The 22,301-nt window shown below is 39.6% G+C and overlaps 4 protein-coding genes across 4 annotated transcripts; 1 reads left to right on the top strand and 3 right to left on the bottom strand.

Moving 5' to 3' along the window:
* Positions 1–350: 350 nt before the first annotated feature.
* On the top strand, positions 351–2,572 carry LOC118077897 (olfactory receptor 8I2-like). Its single transcript, XM_035101621.2, has 2 exons — positions 351–368; positions 1,625–2,572. The coding sequence occupies exons 1-2, from the start codon at positions 351–353 to the stop codon at positions 2,570–2,572; spliced, it is 966 nt and encodes a 321-aa protein (XP_034957512.2).
* A 2,914-nt stretch (positions 2,573–5,486) lies between these two features.
* On the bottom strand, positions 5,487–6,458 carry LOC118077896 (olfactory receptor 6F1-like). The gene has a single exon (XM_035101620.1). The coding sequence runs from the start codon at positions 6,456–6,458 to the stop codon at positions 5,487–5,489; it is 972 nt and encodes a 323-aa protein (XP_034957511.1).
* Positions 6,459–13,238: 6,780 nt separating this feature from the next.
* LOC118077921 (olfactory receptor 226-like) lies at positions 13,239–16,407 on the bottom strand. The gene is made up of 2 exons (XM_035101643.2): positions 16,393–16,407; positions 13,239–14,183 (listed from the first exon to the last, which is right to left on the bottom strand). The coding sequence occupies exons 1-2, from the start codon at positions 16,405–16,407 to the stop codon at positions 13,239–13,241; spliced, it is 960 nt and encodes a 319-aa protein (XP_034957534.2).
* A 3,302-nt stretch (positions 16,408–19,709) lies between these two features.
* Positions 19,710–20,639, bottom strand: LOC118077895 (olfactory receptor 226-like). Its single transcript, XM_035101619.2, has one exon. The coding sequence runs from the start codon at positions 20,637–20,639 to the stop codon at positions 19,710–19,712; it is 930 nt and encodes a 309-aa protein (XP_034957510.2).
* Between the last annotated feature and the right edge of the window lie 1,662 nt (positions 20,640–22,301).

Genomic DNA, 22,301 nt, shown 5'->3' with positions numbered 1-22,301 from the left:
CTGTCTTTTAGAGTTCTCTGCTCTAGCATCTGTTGAAAATCCAATAGTGACAGGATAAATTATTGGGCAAGTGTCTGATCTTCGGTCCTAGTCTTCACTAACTCTTGCTTTCATTTAATGGGGCCATATGCTCACTCATATCATGGTAGGAAAGTGCCAGATAATAAGAGTTCCGCTTATTCCCCAGGCCATATCATAAGGAATGCCCAAGAGAACAAAATAATAATAATCTCTTGACAGAAAGTGCAACCTTGTAGAAAATAAAACCCTTAAGCTATGAAGTTGTTAGATGTAGTTCTCTTTATTTCAGAGCATTCAGTCACTCATGTTGCTGACAGACATAGTGGATTATGGTATCAGTCAATGCGGTAAGTATACAGAAACGTAGGACACAATATCCCAGGCTATAGTCATTGGAATACATATCTCATACCAGCGCTCAAATCCTTTTCAAATTGTTAGATCATTGTTTACAGTTATGCAGAGGAACTGCACTTAGTAGCACATGCATCTGATTATCAATTAGATCTTCTCAATCTTCTCCAAAAACTCAGTTATTTTTTCCACAGGATTTTTAATGGTTTTAATTCAATTTATTTTGAGACATAAATATAAATGAGTAACTATGGGCAAGTGATTGTTATAGCATGGGTATGTGGTTGGCTAGACAATTGAGTCCAATGTCCTGCTGCAATGCAGTGTTCCATACCTAGATAACACTATGCAATTTTAACTCCAAAGTGCATCGCACTGAAAAACATGCCCAGACATATGCATTTCTCGGTTGGATTCAAACTTTCTTATGCATTTGCACATGAGCTGGCCTAAAGGTTGACTGTCTTCTTTAAAAACTGTAATTTCATCTGCATACGCGCAGTTGGTCACTCACAGGGCTCCTGCCTCTGCAGACTTTGAAATCAGTGCAGCAAGTCCTATGGGGAGCAATGAGTACTGTGTTATCCCTCTCGCATTGAATTTTTATGCCTCATATGTACATTTTATGTATTTTATGTTCAATTACTCCTAAGACTCTAAGAATAAACTATATCAAAGCATGTGAAACGTTCATAAAATACATAAAATTACACAAGAATAATGGCATGTGATTAGTAGGAATGTACAAATGTGCCTCAATCCACTTTATTCTGGTATTTGAATTTAAAGCAAAGATTTATGGAATGGGTGGGGAAAGATGAACTAAATTCAATGTGCATTGTAACAAGGGAACTGCACACTACCTAGTTGCTATTAAGCAAATGGAAGCATTTTTTGAAATACAACTCAGCTTGGACCACCTCGTGTTTTGCCACCCTTGGAATTTTTACATAAAGGTGTAGATTTTTATGTAGGGTTGCCCTATTTTGAAGACCAAAAAAAGAGGAAATCTGGTGTACGGACATTCAGAAAGTGCCTTGATTCATGCATGCCAAACGATAGCTACCATTTTGCCTAGGTCCATTTATCTTATCAATTCATACTGAAATAAAATGTGTGAAGAGCTCTGAACAATATAAAGGTTAAGCAGATTGTTAATTTGTTTACCAAGTGTGTGTCATTATCACATTTTCCTGTTAGGAATACCATAGCTGCCATGATGGTATTTCCATTGCTATTTTTCTCTTAGGTAGCCACCTTGATAAATCAAACTGCCATCACAGAATTCACCCTCCTGGGATTTGGACATCATCCTGAACTACAGATTCTGTTCTTCTTGATATTTCTGAGCATCTACATTATAACCTTAATGGGGAACCTTCTCATTGTTGTGTTAGTTGTGAATGATAGACATCTTCATACACCCATGTATTTCTTCCTGGGGAACTTGTCCTGTTTGGAGATTTGCTATTCCTCAACTATTCTGCCCAGAATGCTAGTCAGTTTCCTAACAGAGAATAGAACCATTTCCTTTTCTGGCTGCTTTATACAATTATATTTATTTGGTTTTCTGGTGACTGCAGAGACATGTCTCTTATCTGTGATGTCATATGATCGGTATTTAGCAATTTGCAAACCACTGCAATATTCATTCCATATGAACAGCAAGGTCTGCATGTCTTTAGCAGCAGCATCCTGGATAAGTGGTTGTTTCTCTGTCTCTGTAGTAGTCATATGGATGACACAATTAACTTACTGTGGTTTCAGTGGAATTGACCATTTCTTTTGTGATTTTATACCTCTCAGTAAGTTGGCCTGCACTGACACTTCATTGATTATGGTGATAGCCCTTATGTTATCTTTCTTTTTCACTTTCCCTTTATTTATGTTGACCATAACATCTTACATTTGCATAATCTCAGCCATTTTGAGGATCTCCACCACTTCTGGGAGGCAAAAGGCATTTTCCACTTGCTCCTCTCATCTTATTGTAGTCACCATTTTCTACGGGTCCTTAATGATTGTTTATGTCCTCCCAGATGACCCCAAACTGAGAGGCTTAACCAAAGTGCTCTCTACTTTCTACACGATCCTTACACCAATGATCAATCCCCTCATATACAGTTTAAGGAACAAGGAGGTTAAGGCAGCTTTGGAAAAACTGGGCCAGACATGCATTTTGTCCCTTAGAACTTAGAAAACCAAATTATCTAAGTAGGACTAGATATGTAAAAAAAATACAAACACAGAAATAAGTTCTTCTTGTTTTAATTCTTCTTTTAATTGACTGTATAAATAATGAGAAATAAAATGTGATGGATATTGAAATAAAAAACAGATCATAGGATTGGATTTTCTTTGAATTTTGTCTCTCTGAACCAGAGTAGGCAACACAATTTCTTCCAAATGTTGCTAGACTACAACTCACATCTTCCCTGCTACGTTAACAACTGGGACTATTGTTCTTTGGACAATATGTGAAGGACACTGCATTGGCTATCCCTGGTATAAATTATTCATTCAAGCTCAACTTATGTTGTAACTTTTATTACCATTGTATATATGCCTATTTAACACACATATCTAAATTCCAAATTATGGCAAATATTTACTTCGTGAATACTTGATCAATTGATATGATAGTTGTATTGAAATCAATGTGACTTAAGTTATCACCAACCTAAGTCACATTGATTTCAATGTTTCTACTCTAAGCATGGTTAAATCTGGAACCAACTCATTCTGTAATCTAGATTCTGTCAGAACATGGATGGAATGCTTGAAAATTAATTTTAATCCAGAGCTATGTAAAGATTAAAAATACATTGGCACTTATATGTTAACACACTTTCTAAAGCAGTTGGTTAGCCACTGTGAGAACAGATGATTGGGCAGAACTTGGCCCTCCAGCTGTTTTGGGACTACAATAAGGATGATGGGAGTTGTAGTCCCAAAACAGCTGGAGGGCCAAGTTTGGTCACCACTGTTCTAAAGGATATAACAGTCAAATGGGATCAGACCAAAGGTCATCAAGCCCAATCATCTGTTCTCACAGTGGCTAACCAAATGCCTATGGCAGGGAAAGCCAATGTTATATCATTTTTTTTTTGCACCACATTGCATCAAAAGTTTGGTGGAAAGTTGTAGACCACAACATCTGGAGAGCACCATGGCATGAGTGCGGCAGTACTTTATTGCTCATGATTCCCGGCAAATAGAACCCATTTTTATGTAGCTAAACTTTTTATGTAGAGAAGAAGTCCTTTGAATTGCCACTAGCTATTGTAGTTTATACACAGTGGATATCAAGCATTAAAAACAAACAACTGCAGGTTTCCTATGGGTCAACTACTGTAGGAACAAGATTCTGCAGTAGATTGACCTTTGCTCTAATGTAGCATGGCTCCTCTTATGTTCAGAACAGCTTTACACTGGAATTAGATTGCAAAGAAGCATTCATAATGCATCCTGGTATGGGATAAAAGTCTCAGGAATGTGGACAACTTACAATGGACTTAAATTGACATCAGCTCACATTTGAATCCCATAAAATCATTGAGCTATGTGTTTAGTCTTAAAAACTCAAAGTGCTGAAAGTATAACAATGCAATTTTGTAAAAATGCACTAGGTTCGAATGCTCTGTAACCCTATGTGTCTTTCAGAAGACTCATGTATCTCTAGCTATGGATTCCTCTAATGCTCAATGAACCTGGTGCTGAAAACACATTCTAAGCTTGCAAGAAATCCTAGGAAGGAGACAATTATTCTTGATTCAATTTTGTTGTACACCAAACACTTTGTAAAAACTTTATTTAACACTTAGTGTGGGGAAAGTAAACTCCACCAAGATATTGTAACACCTTTAAATAAATATATACTTCCTTTTAAATTAAGAATTATACATAAGCAAAGAACTTTACTTATTACACAAAAAATATGTCAATGATTAAAATAAATTGCATTACACACAGCAATTAGGCACATATTTAAATATGGGTGACAATCAAGAAAAGGTGTGTATGAAGAAAGGTTTAGTTACATTATAGGTATATATAGGGTTTATATCACTCTGTCAAGTCTTCCCATAAGGAATCCTAGGATTTCTGAGCTGATGTGGGAGAGAAATTAATTTCCATTACCAAATTTGCACTTCCAAAATCAATACATGAACCAAGAAATAGATGTTCTTTGAAAGTTGCACTTCTCCAAAGTTTGTGCTGCAGCTGAGAACATGTACAAACATTCAGGCAAAAGAAGTGTACAAAAGTGAAAATAGCAAATAAAATTGTGTTCTGTGAAATGAAAACTGCTTGCAAAAAAGCTAGGCAAAACTTTGTACAAAAATTTGCATATGCAGAGAAAAGTGTGCAAAAACGTGTAAGAATTTTCATGAGAATTTAAAAATAAAAGACAAATGGGGGCAGAAATTTGGTGAATTGGATTATGACTGGAAAAAGGAGAAACTGAGAGAAATCAAAATTTGACAGATTCATCCAACTGCAAATAGTTGGATGATAAAAAATTGTCTGGTAATTTTCACCACGCAATTACACTTCCTGTGGTTGGAGCAAGTGAATGATTTTAAGCCTTTTAGGGAATGAAGGGAGAATAAGAGAATAAAGGAGAGGGTTTGAGAATAAAGGAGAGGGTTTGAGAATAAAGGAGAGGGTTTGGTTAAACTCGCTTGCTCGAAAAAACTCAGGGGCTTGAAAAAGACGGAAGGATTTTAATAGACTATTGGATAAGATCTGGACTTGATTGATTAGAAAGCACTGAATATAAGAGAACTAGGCTTTCTGAGTCTGAAGTATGGGAAGTCAAATTTAAATTTGTATAATTCGGCAGAAGATTTGGATTAATTGTTTAATTGATATTTGTATAATTTGTATAATTTGAAAATGGATTAGATGTTTAAATTGGAAAATCTAATAAAAATGTTTATTTTTAAAAAAAGAGAATAAAGGAGAGAGAGAGATTTTGGCACCAGGATTTTGGCTGGCCCCACTCCTGGGCACAGGGCATGCACGCCGCCCCAGACGCCCAATCAGCTTGCTCCACCACTGTTTGGCACATCAGAGCTAATGAGCATTTTGTCTATATATTTTCTTTTCTACCAGCAAACCATGATCATAGCTCCAATATTTTTAACAAAGACCCGGTTTTTACTCATCAACTTCTTCAAAGCATCCTTTACCTCCTTATTCCTTAAGCTATAAATCATTGGATTGAGCAGTGGGGTGACTACTGCATAAAAAACTGATGCCACTGTATCTAGCTTAGAAGGAGAAGGGGAAATGGGTCTTGCATATATGAAGATAACTGTGGCATAGTAAATCACCACCACAGTAAGGTGTGAGCCACAAGTGGAAAAGGCCTTTTGTCTCCCACTGGCTGAGGGGATCCTAAGTATGGTTGAGATTATAAAGATATAGGATACCATGGTGAGCAAGCAGGTGCTGAGGATGACAAAGGAAGCAAGAACTGTGACTAGGGTAGAGCTGACAAAGGCATTGCCACATGACCGCCTCAACAGGGGCCCAGCATCACAAAAGAAATGGTGAATCTCCTTAGGCTCACAGAATGAGAGCTGGGAGATGAGGACAATGGGGAGCAAAGGAGCCAGAAATCCACCCACCCAGGCTGCTGTCACCAGCCATGTAGTTACTTGCAAAGTCATAAGAGTCGGATAATGAAGAGGACGGCAGATGGCCAAGTAGCGGTCATAAGCCATAGTAGCCAGGAGGAAGCATTCAGTGGAGCCCAAGGCAAAGAAAAGGTAGAGCTGGGCAATGCAACCTGCCACAGTGATTGTACTCCCACCAGCCAGGAAGCTTTCCAGCATCTTTGGCACAGTGGAGGTGGTATACCAGATCTCCATGAAGGAGAAGTTGCCAAGGAAGTAGTACATGGGTCGCTGCAGTTTTGGGTTTGCCTTAATGACTGAGATGATGATGATGTTGGCAGTAACAGTGAGAACATAGGTGGCCAAGGCTAGGGTGAAGAACAGCATGGAAATCTGTGGAGAAGCTGGGAACCCCAAGATGACAAACGCCTTTACCACACTCCTGTTGGAAGATTCCATGTCGACATTCTCTCTGGTTAGCAAAGTTGTGGAGGAGTGACAAAGGGAACAAAAAGGGGAAAGATTAATGTGCTATATTTAAGAAACTTTATTTACATCTGTTATTAGGAATGTCAGAAATGTGAGGAATGTGATGAACAGGGATGCAGAACCAAATTGTGTCCCTTCAGACTTCTCTATCTACATTCCTAAGTCTACACTTCATGTAGCTGATGCGAAAAACACTAATGTAACATAGGGACATCCATGATAAACATGATTGTCAACTCGAGATCATGGTTAATTTTTGCAAGAATACATGTGCAGGTATTTCCCCATGCTTGGAAGGCTATATTTAATGCTACTCCTATGGATATGACTAACCTAACATCATTAATTGCAATGGGTCTACTCTGTTTATTCAAACATTTTTCCATGTCATGTGGGAATTACCCATCTGAGAATTAATGACCCATGCATCTTTTTGAAAACTGCATTCCAAGAAAAGAGATATATCTAATAAATGTTGTTTTCACCTACAGATTTGCACATCAAAACAGTTACACAGATGTTATCTTCTTTCTTGAAAAAGAAGGGGATTATTTAAAAGAGGATTCATGAACACATATCAGAAGAAGCTACAGTGCCTATTTTAACTGGCAATGGCTTCCAGAGCCTCAGGGAGAGATGATTCCTATCATATGCTACCTGGTCATTTTAACTTCCCAGAATGGAAAGGGATTAAAAATAATGGGGCATCTCCTGAAGAGACAGTTCTGTACCCCTGAGCTATGCACTCTTCCTGTTTTATTCCTTCTTCATTGAATATAAGGGATAGCCAATGTCATTACCTTCTGATGTTGTGGAACTACAATTGCCATTAACCCAAATTGTTGGTTCCCCAGAAAACTTACCAGACAACATTCCATGATTACAAAGTAAGAATGCAATTGTGTCTTCCTGCATCATACTAAAAGATTATCTCTTCCACTCAATATTATGTTTGAAGCAATGGTGAGCCAAATGCCCCAGGAAATCTAAAGAAGGTTGTGATAATCATTTCAGGGAAATAGTTCTAACAGCACAATTATATGCAAGTTTGCTCAGAAGTGTCATTGAATTCAAAGGGGTTTACATCCAGGGAAATGGACATATGATTCAATCCTATAAACGCTAAATTGGGAATAACTCCATTGAACCCAATTAGGTTTACTTTGGAGTGGTTATTAATAATATTGTGCTGCAATATGCAAAATAAAAAGTTGTATTTGTAGCAAACAAAGGCAACAGTACGAGCCTCTGATATTCATAATCCTCTTTTTCAGGCAGAAAGAAGATCCGAAACAGAAAGATTTCAGGTTTTCTCAGTGCCAACTAGTGCACAGTGTTAAGCAGGAACACGTACCACAGTATATTTTTAATTCATGTTGAAAGATTTGGGTTCTCAATCTCTCTCTCAGCCATCCCTCCTTTAAAATAGACATATCATATACCTATTTTAGGGTTGTTGTTTTTATTCAGATTAATTTTATCTAATTGTATTATGAAAAAGTTTTAATAAAATCTTATTAAGAAAAGAAGGAAGTAAAGTCTTGTATGCCTATGGATATACAGTAGATAAATGTGCACTGTTATGGTTTATTGTACTAGAAAAACACTTATACTGGAAACATGACAACATGAAACTCATTGGTATGGTTTAAATTCTAAAATACATTGGTATGGTTTAAATTCTAAAATACATGCTGATAATGTCCACAACTTGCAATCACTTTTGCCAAGTTTATTTTCCATTTTACTTTCAGATATGTCTACATGTTCACGAAGTAATTTTGAAGGATTGGTTGGAGAAATCCTCCCATTATAGTCTAACCATGTAGAGGCTGCACTATTTGGCCAACCATTCATTCTAAATGCCTCATTATGAGATTCCAGTGATCTAACTGGGGGGGGGGATCCTGCTGGAAACACAAAGCATAATGATTTAAAAAGAAACAAAGAGAACGCTACAATGGATGGATGGAAAGAATGGAGGGAATTGTGCTGGGAAGTTGTAGCTATCTACCTATTTTTATTTAATTAATTAGTTTTATACCAGGGTTATCCAACCGGTTGACCACGATCGACAGGTCGATCCTGGGATGACCATGGCCAATCGCGATCGCTCACAGGGTCCTTATCACTTGCGTTGTTTTGAATCATGTCTCCACCCCCTCCCCTCTCATTCTTTCCCTGTGTTGCGTTTAGTGGGCATTCCTTTGTTGTCTGCTGTAGTGTTGTGTTCGTTTGTTAGCAGTTGAGTTGTTGGTGAGCGATTTCTGCACCCTTAATGTTTTTTTAAAAAGCTCCAGAAATTTGGGAACCCCCCTCTAAAAAGCTTGACAACAACTTTGACCTACCCCCCTAAGAAAAGCTCGACAACTTTGACCTGTCCCCTAAATAAAGCTTGACAACTCTGAACTCCCCCCCCCCATGGGAAGTTGGACATCCCTGTTTTATACAACCACCTCCTTAGGCAGTATCACCCAGTGGTATTTTTTTCTGGAAAAAGGGGTTCTGGGACTTGCCATGAACACCTCTCTCATTCTTTTAGAATGGCAATGGTGCCCACTTGAGAGGTGCCAGAACTGAGTTCTGGTGAGTTCTGGCTGAAAATAAAGTCCTGGTATCACCAAAGATTGTACCTCACTGATAAGTCACATTCAAAATAGATGCATTGACAACAGTAAACATGACTAAATTCACTCCATTGATTTCATTTAGCTTACTGTGAATATTGCTTACAGTTCCATCCCAATCATACCTTCTCAGAAGCAAGTCCTATTGAATTCAGTGGGCTTGCAAAGTGGAGTTAGGATAGTAGCCGTAGTTAGAAACAAACCTAAATGTTTTTGTTTTTGTTTAATTATGAACTTCAAAATCATTTGTTAGAACATGTCTGCATGGAGAAAGACAATCAGTGACAACACTTTGAATATAAAAGTATTTTAACAGTACTACTGGGGATCCAGTCAGCAGATCACGAAGGTACCAATTCACACTCTCATTGTCTGTCTTTAGCATTCATTATTCAGAAGTAAACACTAATGAATCATTGCTTATGAGGAATATTGGCAGAGGATCATAAGGGTAATTTCTGGACTATTCCAAATAAACATAAAAATTAATAGGGACTTGCTATTTTTGGTAATATTGGGAAATAATGAAGTAAAAAGTAACAATCAAGAGTTGTATAAGATCATGATTTTAGCTGAAATGGCAGTTATTGCTCTAGGATGGAAAGAAAAAGCTAAATGGAATATGGAAAAATGGAACAATTATGTTTTTGAATATGTACAATTAGAAATATTTGCACAGAGGATAGATGGAAAAATAAATGCAAAAAAAAAATCACAAACAAGTGGGCATTTTATAGGAATTGGGTAGAAAGGGGAGAAGCCAACCTGAATATACAAGCACGAATGAATAGACTGTGTACATGGTTAAAGATATGAAGAAGGAAGTCCCGATCGGGGGGGGGGGAGGGGGGACTGGGGGGAAAGGGTAAAAAAGACAAATTGTAAAGATACGTGGAATGAAATTATGCTTTTGTTATGTAAACCTAGTAAAATAAATAAATAATAAAAGAATCATTGCTTATGACACATACTATAGCTGTTGACTATCACTAGAACTAAACCACCTCACTTTAAAGCCATCTAATGTAAAAGTGGTTCCCAGACTCATGTTCAGTGGCAGTGACTACTCTAAGTTCATTATGTATTACAGGAAGTTGAATGTATCCATACTTACTCTGTCCACACTCATCCATAGGTTGTGTCTAACAAAGTCTAACAAAGTTATGCACACAGTAAAGTAACTGAAATGGATGAATCATAGTTAGTCATGTACATCAGCATCAATAAATCTACTCTGAGTAGGACTAGCATTGGATGTAACCTGTAGTTTTCTAAATTTCTATCAACCTCCCCATATTTATATTTGTCAGCAAAACAAAGCTTATCCTTTCAGTGTAGGAAAGGTGCTCCAAATATCTTATATATATATATATATATATATATATATGCTTCAATATATTGTATTAACGTGTGCACATTAATGCAGAAATACAGTATCTACCAATCCACATCTAAGGATTTATTAGATAGACACACAGATAATAATAATAATTATAATAATAATTATAATAATAATAGAAGAATATATGGTAAATTCATCAATAACCTATGTATTCACCTTAATGAAGGGTAATCCACAGGGCTCACACAAGCTGTCAGTTATCCAGGAGGCATCAATACTATTGAGGCTGGTTGGTAGAACGAAATCCTATGAAAATGGCGAACTAGTGTAGATTATTGCCAAATGAAACAATGATACTGAATCCTTTCATTAAAAGGAATACAATTTTCAAGAGGCAATTCATAACTTAACCATCTACATCTTTGCCCTTCCTATCTCATCTATCCTTGTGCCTAAAATTTCCTGCATCATGTCATCCCACAAAAAAAAAAATAAGACGGGAAACTGTACAGCCTGAGAAATAGCTTTACATTGTTTGATGCTGCTATTTCAAGAGTCACTTCACACACACAGGAGACCTAATCTATATCTCCAAGCATTAGTTAACCTTTGGGATATGTTCAATAACAGTCAATTATTCAAAGAATCTCTCTCTTCCTCTCCTGCCAATAGCCTAGATCATTAGGATTTCAGAGAAATGAACAGTGTAGTAAGCAAAGGAGAGCCAAAGGAGCCTGGACCATTTGGGAGCCTACAGGTCCACACATTTTCAGTGTTTGTTCTGAAACAAACAAAGAAAAGCAGGGGTCAGCAAACTTTTTCAGCAGGGGGCCAATCCACTGTCCCACAGACCTTGTGAGGGGCCGGACTATATTTTGAAAAAATAATAATAATGAATGAATTCCTATGCCCCACAAATAACCCAGAGATGCATTTTCGATAAAAGGACACATTCTACTCATGTAAAAACTTGCTGATTCCCGGACCGTCCGTGGGCCACTGTCCCTCAGACCTTGTGGGGGGCCATGACTATATTTTTTTTAAAAAAATAATGAATGAATTCCTATGCCCCACAAATAACCCAGAGATGCATTTTAAATAAAAGAACACATTCTACTCATGTAAAAACATGCTGATTCCCGGACCATCCGTGGGCAGGATTTAGAAGGCGATTGGGCAGCATCCGGCCCCCGGGCCTTAGTTTGGGGACCCCTGGAGAAAAGTATGCCATTACAGTGGTACCTCGAGTTACAAATGCCTCAGGTTACAAATGCTTCATGTTACAAACTCCGCTAACCTGGAAGAGTTACCTCGAGTTGAGAACTTTGCCCCAGGATGAGAATGGAAATCGTGTGCCGCCGCCGCCGCCGGCGCAGCAGCAGCAGCAGAAGAAGCAGCAAGAGGTCCCATTAGCGAAAGCATGCCTATGGTTGAGAACAGTTTCAAGTTAAGAATGGACCTCCGGAACGAATTAAGTTTGTAACTAAAGGTACCACGGTAGTCCTTTAATTTATGCAGCCGTAAACAAAAGTCACCCTGTGTGCTCTGGCTAATCTTTCCAAAGGCACTGGACTACTGACAACCACCAGGGGAAGGTATTCAAGTATTAAATCTAAAAAATATTTTAAATCAACCATAAACTAAAGGCAGATTAAAACACCTAGATTCTACATGGTAGGCTTTGCCAAAACAAAAATGTTTTTAGGCACCATGGAAAATAATACATTGGAAGGGGCTGCTTGATGTCAGTAGATACAGAGTTTCAATGTTTGGTTGCTGTTATACCTAAAGATAAATTTCTTACAAGCGCTGAATGACTATATGTGACACTTTAAATATTGCCAGTTCTGCACAGATGTGAAGTGCCAAAGGCACATGACTTTCTGCCTGCCAGCACAGGTTATCCTTGCCCACACTGCTGTTTGGTTTGGGGCATGTCTTCCTTGTTATATTTTTATAAATATAACCCTGAGAGTCATTTTGGACTCACAGCTGTCCATGGAGGCGCAGGTCAATTCTGTGTCCAGGGCAGCTGTCTATCAGCTCCATCTGGTACGCAGGCTGAGACCCTATCTGCCTGCAGACTGTCTCACCAGAGTGGTGCATGCTCTAGTTATCTTCCGCTTGGACTACTGCAATGTGCTCTACGTGGGGCTACCTTTGAAGGTGACCCGGAAACTACAACTAATCTAGAATGCGGCAGCTAGACTGGTGACTGGGAGCGGACGCTGAGACCACATAACACCAGTCTTGAAAGATCTACATTGGCTCCCAGTACGTTCTCGAGCACAGTTCAAAGTGTTGGTGCTGACCTTTAAAGCTCTAAACGGCCTCGGTCCAGTATACCTGAAGGAGCGTCTCCACCCCCATCGTTCTGCCCGGACACTGAGGTCCAGCACTGAGGGCCTTCTGGCGGTTCCCTCGTTGTGAGAAGCCAAGTTGCAGGGAACCAGGCAGAGGGCCTTCTTGGTGGTGGCGCCTGCCCTGTGGAATGCCCTCCCATCAGATGTCAAAGAGAAAAACAGCTACCAGACTTTTAGAAGACATCTGAAGGCAGCCCTGTTTAGGGAGGTTTTTAATGTTTAATAGATTATTTTATTTCATTTTTCTGTTGCAAGCCGCCCAGAGTGGCTGGGGAAACCCAGCCAAATGGGCGGGGTATAAATAAATTATTATTATTATTATTATTATTATTATTATTATTATTATTATTACTGAAGTCCTCATTTGAAGTGTGGTGCAAGTAAATATATGCCCTTCAGATGCACTGAAATGTAGACATTAGCCCATTCTCATTGATGAAGGTCCATGCAGTGATTTTCTGAAGGCATTTTTGAATTCCTGATTCCTCAGGCAGTAGATGACTGGATTGAGAAGTGGCGTGAGGACAGTGTAGACCACAGACACCAGCTTGTTGGCATGAAAGGAGGTGAGGGCTCTTGGCCGGGCGTAGATGAAAATGGTGGCAGAATAGAAAATTGTGACTACCAGAAGGTGTGAAGCACAGGTGGAAAAGGCTTTGTGCTTCCCTTTGGCTGAAGGGATGCGGAGAATTGTGGAGATGATGCAGATGTAAGAGGTGATTGTTACAGAGAGCGGGCCAATGAGAATGAGTAAGGCAAGAAGGAAATCAATGAGCTCAGCCAATGACATATCAGTGCAGGCCAAGTTAAGAAGTGGGGAAACATCACAGAAGAAGTGATTGATAACGTTTGGTCCGCAGTACCTCAGGCGTGAGATGAAGAAGATCTTCCCCATGGCAATGAAAATGCCACTCAACCAGGATCCAGCTGCTAGACGAATGCATAGGTTTTGACTCATAATAGCTGGATAGCGCAATGGGTTGCAGATGGCAACATAGCGGTCATAAGCCATAACAGTTAGAAGGACACACTCAGTGCATGCCAAAGCCAGGAAGAAGTACAGCTGAGCCATGCAACCTGTGAAAGAGATTTCCCTCTTTTCTGCCACAAAGCCAGCAAGCATTTTGGGGACCGTGACGGAGACATACCAGATCTCCAGGAAAGAAAGATTACTCAGGAAGAGATACATAGGCTTATGAAGCTTGATGTTCATCCAGATTAAGGCAATGATCACCATATTCTCCATTATTGTCAATGTGTAGGCAACTAGAAAAGCAGTAAATAATAAGAGCTGCAGCCTCAGATCTCCAGGAAAACCAACCAGGATGAATTCATTCACTTGTGTCCAGTTTGCCAGTTGCATCTCAAATGCTTGCTGGTATCATAGATGAGAGGCGGAGAGATACAGAAAGAAGATTAATACACATGACTTGTTCAAAAGCAAATGATATTGAGTGCCCTTTCACTGCAAATTTATTGTAATTTATTTATTTCCTAAAATTTATTCACCAATTGATTGTAAAGGACCTGTAAACAGTTAACAAAATGAGAAAACAATAGTCAAGAACTCTAATGCAAACAAAAGTTAAAATACTAAAATAGATTAACATCACTTCAACTTTCTATCTATACCTATTGTTGTTGCATAGAGAGCTTTATGATTTCTTTATTCAGGAAAACATATTTCACAGGGTTGCATCCAGTCTAAATCCCATTCAAATCAACATGAAAGCCAATACTAAGTAAAGCCCCATTGGTATCAGTGGGAATTAAATTCAACTAATTTAGGCTGTAATCCAAACACACCTTATAAGTAGCAAAGCTTACTCATCAAGCTACCATAGCCAGGTGGCCCACTCTACAGCCCAGGGCAGTGTCACCGCTTGAGGCAAAATGGGAAGTTCCACTCTGCCCTGCTGCCCCTGCCCCCACCCAACTTCTCCTGCCACCACCTGCTTTGCTGCAGTTGTGTGTCCTGCCCCATCCTCTGCTTGCCATCGGGGCCAATTTTCAGTGAGATATTGCCCCCAAGTAGTGCCAATGGTGGCAGTGCTTCTCTGCCACTTGAAAAGGAGGTGGAGCAGATGGATCACCTACAGGCATGCCACCTGGGGGGCTTCTGCCACCTGAAGCAGTAGCCTCAAATGCCTCATGGCAGGGCCAGCACTGTCTACGGTGGATAGATTTTGAAGGACTGTCAGAGGACATTGTCCTGTGCTTGAGAGTTGTCCAGCCTAGATTAAAGATAAGGAACCAGAAAAAGGGAGAGCAGGAACCTTGAAGATACCCATCAAAAGTTAGTAGCACCTGGTCAACAGTCTAACCCAGCACAGAAATCACCTGGTTTCTTCCCCTCTATATTGAGATGTATTGCATTTCTATTTAAATGTTTGTAAATTATTTCTAAATGTGTGTCTATGCATATAAAGTGTCATATGAAAAAATTATGCAAATATTTCATCCGCTTTTTTGTGAATGGGAAGTCTTCTTTTTGGCAATGCATAATTGGTCATCCTACATTAAATGTAGACTTATTTCAAATTAGATACACATAAGATGGTGTTGGATGCAACTCTTAATGCATAATTGATGACTTAAGTTTTTAATGAGTCTCGCTATCATGTTGTTTACCAAAACAGATTCATAAATTCATGTTCATAAGCATGTAGGTAAAATTTTATAACTGTAAAAGAAAAAAATATATATACTCATTCACAGCAACAGCAACTGGAAACAACACAATCATTTTGGCATGGTTAAGAAAATGAACACATAGTGGGACAGGAAGCCAATGCATTAATGCAACCCCAAATTAGACATTTTCAGTAGTACCAGGATTTCCCTTTGGTGCTGTTAATGGTCATTGCACTTCATTCAGAATGGTGACAAACCATACCTTTGGGGCATTTTAACCCCACTTCTTATAACTACCCTTCAATACATGTTGGTCGAGAACCGTAACAATAAATTAACTAACTAACTAACTAACTAAGTAAGTAACTAACTGCCTATTAAGTTGTGCCCCTGTCTTTTGCCATCATAAATTTGCCACCAAACATAAGTCACACCAAACTCAAGAGAACTTACATCTGATCTCAAACAGCCTCACAGCTAAATATAAGACCTTCTGAACAACATTTTAAAACTGAGTTATTAAAAAAGATAATATCTAGCAACAACAAAAAAGTCTATGCTACCAAAAGTTAATTCAGCTGCATTTACTGATTTAACCTCACCAAAGTCAAATTGAAATTCTTTTAAATATAATCTTGAAACAACTGCATTTAAGCAAACAAACAAACTGCTTCCAAAAATTAACTCATCTTCTTTTTTCTTAGTAAATTTACCACTTGGTGAATGGTTTTATATATTCACTCTTGGACTAATAAGTACACCTAGTTCTGTTCCGTTGGTGAAAACTACTGATCTCAGAAAGCTGTCCTAAATGATACTAGCACACAAAACCGTTATTTTAAAATATAAATAATAGGAACAGAACTGCAAACAAAACAACAACAGTGCATTACTTCAAAACCAAATATTGTTTGTCATGCATAGAAAATGAGAAGTGCCTCTTTAATTACCATTTACAAATCATAAAACTGCACATGTGAAAGAATGAATACATTGCAAATACTTGCAGATGCTAATTTTGAGGTTTACTTACACAGGAGAGATGAAGAAACTATGGAAAGAATTTCTAGCTTCCCAAAAACTTGTTCAGACAAAAAGTTACAAGAAAATTGAAAAGAAAAATATAATAAAAAAGAGAAATTATTTCATCACTGATATACGGGCACTGCTGCTCGTGATGAGTAGTGATGATGGTCACAAATGCAAAAGGGCAGAGGAGATCAATGCAGAAACTGATATAGCCAGGCTGGGCTGAGAATCACACAATTGCTGAGTCTTTCAGAGATCTGTCGACAAAACAGCAATAGGAAGGTTTCTATTATGTTCCTTTGGCAGCCTTTTCCTTTCTCCTTCCCTTGAGCTGCTGCACTTGGAACAAACTCCTAAAGAAAACTTGGAACAAACTACTAACCCAAACCTCTCAACGGGTGCCACAGTTGTAAAAGCCCCCTCCTCTGTCACCATCTGCTGCCCTGGAGATCGAACCTGGGATCTGCAGATGCTCTACCACTGAGTCACAGCCCTTTCCTAACACCTTCATCTCTAAACTCTATTTATAAAGCGTTCTCCTATGTTGACGGCATCTGTCTCACTTGGGGACACCCGAAGGAAAGTTGAGAGGACATCCTCCTACTTGCCACAAAAGCATCCCAGTGACTCTGGGAAATGTTTTCATCTTCTATAACAGGCACCCCCAAACTCAGCCCTCCAGATGTTTTGGGACTACATTGCCCATCATCCCTGACCACTAACTGGTTCTGTTAGCTAGGGGTGATGGGAGTTGTAGTCCCAAAACATCTGGAGGGCTGAGTTTGGGGGTGCCTGTTCTAGAAAATGCACTTACAATGCCCCTTGCTCCTAGGATGCTATCATTCATGAAAGCAGGGATGAAGGAGGCCTGGGAGAGTCTTTTAGTCCTCCCAGACCTATGGATCTGATTTAGCCAGTATCAGGGGAAGATAATTGAAGGAGGAGGGGGGTGGCCAGGCAGCGTTCAGCATAGCAGGGACTTACAACTGACATATAAAATTCCTGATGATATGTGGTGTGGTGGTTAGAGTGTTGGACTAGGACCTGGAAGAAAAGGGTCCAAATCCCTACTTAGTCATGAAGCTCACAGAACCAGGCTCTCAGACAAACTTAACACATATGATTGTTGTGAAAGTAAAATGCAGAGGGGAAGAAACATGTACACCAGCTTGACGCTTGAATAAGCAAAGAATTCCCCCTCCCCAGCCAAACCTTTAAGAAAATAGCTTTTGCGTGCCGAGGTACCAACACATCCCCCCAATAACTCACACCTCACACAATATTTTAAGTTTAGGGTTTTTGACATTAATTTGGCCACAACTTTATTTAAATACAACTGAATGTGAGTGGTTGCTTAGGCATTGCTTCTTGCCATCTGTCCCCCGCCTGGGACAGATCTGACTCCCACTAGCCTAGTAGGGGAGCCAGTAGGTAAGCACCCTTACCAGTAGAGATCGGGGCAGGGGGCCACGCCCTTGACCTCATCCCTCAGATGCTCCCCGAGGCTCATGCCTGGCCCTGGCCCCTGGCGGGGATACGCGGACTACATGTATAGCCCCAGGATTCCTTTAAAGGAATACCCCTAAAGGCAGCAGCAACCATGACGGGCAGGCCCAACCAAATCCGTACCCCTCAACCCTCCAATTGGAACCAATGCCTAACCGCCAACCTTACAAGTTGTGACTTATTGCAGCGTAGTAGGCAAGAACCACCTGGCACCAGCCAATCGGCCAAGTGGCAAAATTCCTACCAGGCCCCTGATCCAAAAAGGGCAACCCCATGACAGGCGCAGCAAGGTCAATGCAAAGGCACCTAAAATTAGAGGAGGGCAGGTGGGAGATTCATTGGGAGCAGCAAAAGTGAAACTGAAGCTGCTCTCTAGGCATATATAGGGTAAGGCTGTCAATCAATCACTTGCTACAAGCAAATTTCCCCAGCAAAAGCACACCCACCAATCACACATGTGACCATCCAAACTGACCCACCGCTCCCACCCCTGAGTTGTCTTGTTAACCCTTCTGCAACCCATTCTCTCCTTTATGGAAGAACCTGCTTAATTATAAAGTGCAGGCCTGAATACAGCCTAGAGCAGGATAAGGTACTTCCCATTACTAAAACATACTTATGGAAAAACAAAATGAAGGAGGGAGAGAATGATGCAAACATATGTAATGGGTGGCAGGATAGCAGATACTGGAAAATGTCTTAAGCATGCAGCTTAAGATATTAGACCTCAAAACACTTGGTTTGAAATAGAGCTGCATATCCAAAAACTTTCTTAGTGTTGTTGCCGATTTCTGCATATCCTAGCTTGGAACTATATGGAATTATTATATTGGATCTCATCTCAAATATGTTCATCTCATGTTCTTCTCAAATAAAATGCATATATTGCAGCTCCAAGAATTTCTCACACCAGTTTTGAACAACCTCCCCCCCCCACATATGATACCAAAAGCATTTGTTTAACTCCCCCCCCACCATGTTAATGCTTACTAAACATTTAGATGTAAGATTCCAGGGATTGGTGGGCAAGGTTAGTGTCACTCCCGACATCCAGGGGAAAAGAAGCCATATAGTCCTAGCTTATTTAAAAACAATCCTCTTCAACAAAGCTTTCAGCTGAATAATAATAATAATAATAATAATAATAATAATAATAATAATATATTATTATTTGTACCCCGCCCATCTGACTGAGATTCCCCAGCCCCTCTGGATGGCTCCCAATCGAGTGTTAAAACAATACAGCATTAAATACTAAAAACTTCCCTTAACATCTGATGCCCTTTAAAATGCATTGTGGAATGGAGAAATATTGGTTTATTATTGTTCTTATTTTTATTATGGGTTTTTTTTTGTAATCTTATGTTTTGAACTGCCATGAGATCCACGGATTAAGGGTGGTATAAATAAAAACAATACTAATTATCAGTATTTGGAAATACAGTAGACCCTCGGCTTACGTTACCCTTGGGTAACGTAAACTTCGGGTTGTGAAAGCGACAAACCTGGAAGTATATTTCCTGGTTTTGCCGCTTGCACATCCGCAGAAGTGCTCTACGCACTGCATGTGTGGGCAGAAGCAGCGCCTCCGGTTGCGGAAACTTTGGGATACGGCCGGACCTCCGGAACGGATCCCGTCGCAACCGGAGGTACCACTGTATAAGTTTTTGGAACTGCCTCAATGTAGAAACGTCTACCTACTTAGCTCTTGGCCTTATGCTTAACCTCGAGAAGGTCCATGAACTGTTTTGCTGAGGGCATCCTTGAATTCCCGATTTCTCATGCAGTAGATGACTGGATTGAGAAGCGGTGTGAGGACTGTGTAGACAACGGACACCAGCTTCTTTGAGTTAAAGGAAGTGAGTGCTTTTGGGCGGGCATAGATGAAAAGGGAGGCAGCATAGAAAATGGTGACTACCAGAAGATGTGAGGCACAAGTGGAGAAGGCCTTTTGCTTCCCTTTGGCTGAAGGGATGCGAAGTACAGTAGAAATGATGTAGAAGTAAGAGGCAATTGTCACAGAAAGGGGGCCCAGGAGAATGAGTAAGGCTAACAGGAAGTCAATGAGCTCAGCCAAAGACATATCAGTACAGGCCAGGTTGAGAAGTGGAGAAACATCACAGAAGAAGTGGTTGATGGTGTTTGGTCCACAGTAGCTCAGCCGTGAGATGAAGAAGACCTTCCCCATGGCGATAAAAAAGCCACTCAACCAGGATCCAGCTGCTAGACGAATACAGAGGTCTTGACTCATAATGGCTGGATAGCGCAATGGGTTGCAGATGGCAACATAACGGTCATAGGCCATAACAGCTAAGAGGACACACTCAGTACATGCCAAAGCCAGGAAGAAGTACAGCTGAGCCATGCAACCTATGAAAGATATTTCCCTCTTCTCTGCCACGAAGCCAGCAAGCATTTTGGGGACTGTGACGGAGACATACCAGATCTCCAGGAAAGAAAGATTACTCAAGAAGAGATACATAGGCTTATGAAGCTTGATGTTCATCCAGATTAAGGCAATGATCACCACATTCTCCATTATTGTCAGTGTGTAGATAATTAGGAAAAGCATAAATAGTGACATCTGCAATTGAGGGTCTCCAGGAAAACCTACTAGGATAAATGTATGTGTCCTGTTCTCCCACTTCATCCTCAATAATATGTTGTTGCTGTTTAAAGCTGTAATAATATGCAAAGTTCAGATTTCACAACTTTATAGATACACATTATTCAGCATCAAATCACATTCAACATTAATAGATAAATCAGTATCTTGTCACATCATATTTCTTAATCTGCTAAAATCCCATTGTCTATAAAGATTTACCAGACTGAGTCAGAAAACAATGCATCTCTGCATCTGCAGAGATCCCATCACATATTATAATGCAATAATGAAGGTACGGTGATAGTCTTGAACATTTTAACTTCTGAGGGAAGAAAATGCTTGACAGCATGTTCAGAAATAACCCAGATTTTCTGATGTGTGTGAAAGGTATTGTTCGCTAGAGAAACACCACACAGGACCTAGGGACCAAAGGATTTATGTGAAGAGAGCTAGAGAGTGAAAAGCTTAGTGGCACTGGTAAATCATTTTGGAAGAAGGGGGTTGTAGGAGACAAGGTACAGCAACATAACCTTCCCTTTTTAAGACCTACAGCTCATCATAGAGATGTAACTTGGAAGAAGCCATAGTGCACTTATAGAACACATGCTTTGTATGCAAAAGTTCCCAGCTTCAGTCTCTGGTGCAGGGCTCGTAAATGATTCCTGCTTCAAATCTTAGACAGCTGCTAGTCAGTACTGTCAACATTTCACTAGAGGGACTTACTTACTTACTTACTTACTTACTTACTTACTTACTTACTTACTTACTTATTTGAGACCATCAAAGTGGCATACAATGTCCAACATAGTCCTATGTTTCTAAGTATTGTTAGCTTTAGATAAGCAATGCTAAATATACCCAGTGGTGTTCTTATTCAGTTTTATGAATTGGGTTCATCCATTTAATTACATTGAGTGGATGACATGGGTGAGAGATATCTCTGCCTTTGATTTATTTATTGGGAGGGGGGTCGAAAATGCTTACATTTTTTTTCCAGGGGAGGAGGCAACACTGATCTGCTTTAAAACATTTTAACAAATAATGGAAAAGCAGGTGCATCCTATTACCTTGTTCCTTGTCCACAGTACAGGTGGAAGTATGCAGAGTGAAAAATGTTCTGTACAGATTGTAATTCGAGCAAGCCAGTTAGGCAGAAAGCCAGCCACTGCTGCCACTGCCTGGCTGTATAACTGCTGGGATAGCTAGATACTGAACTTGCTAGATAGGACCTCCCTTGACCACACGCACAAGTGAGTGTGTGCGTGCACACACACACAAACAAAAAGGAAGGAGTTTTTTTGAAAGAACCACTCAACTTGTTGAAACATACAGCTAACAAAAATGCTGCTTTCTGTATATACAATTTGTGCAATTTTTGCCTCATTTCTCTGAAGTTGGAAAGATGTCTTCAAGATAATTCTCCTCATGAAAATGAGATTCAAAGGCATGAGTAGGTGGGAAGACATTTCACAATAGTGGCTTTGCATTACCAAAATCCCATTCACTTAGATTTCTATAATTCTAAAACAAATGTTATACATCAAGTTCCACTTTCATGCACATCTTTTTTTTTAAAGAACAATTCACATAGATTCCTTGTGTAAAGTGTTAGCTGATATAAAAAAGGAGTCATCTGATTGTTCTGCATTGCAAAAATTTGGCATGGTTATTGACAAAGTTTACTTACATAGCAGTACATCCACA

This window comes from Zootoca vivipara, chromosome 13 (genome assembly GCF_963506605.1).
Source record: "Zootoca vivipara chromosome 13, rZooViv1.1, whole genome shotgun sequence".
Lineage (NCBI taxonomy): Eukaryota > Metazoa > Chordata > Lepidosauria > Squamata > Lacertidae > Zootoca > Zootoca vivipara.
This window is presented reverse-complemented; position numbering and strand designations above follow the sequence as displayed.

Bases quoted from the DNA above. Each gene is read 5' to 3' on its own strand.
- LOC118077896 (XM_035101620.1), bottom strand. From the start codon at position 6,458: ATGGAATCTTCCAACAGGAGTGTGGTAAAGGCGTTTGTCATCTTGGGG.
- LOC118077895 (XM_035101619.2), bottom strand. From the start codon at position 20,639: ATGAAGTGGGAGAACAGGACACATACATTTATCCTAGTAGGTTTTCCT.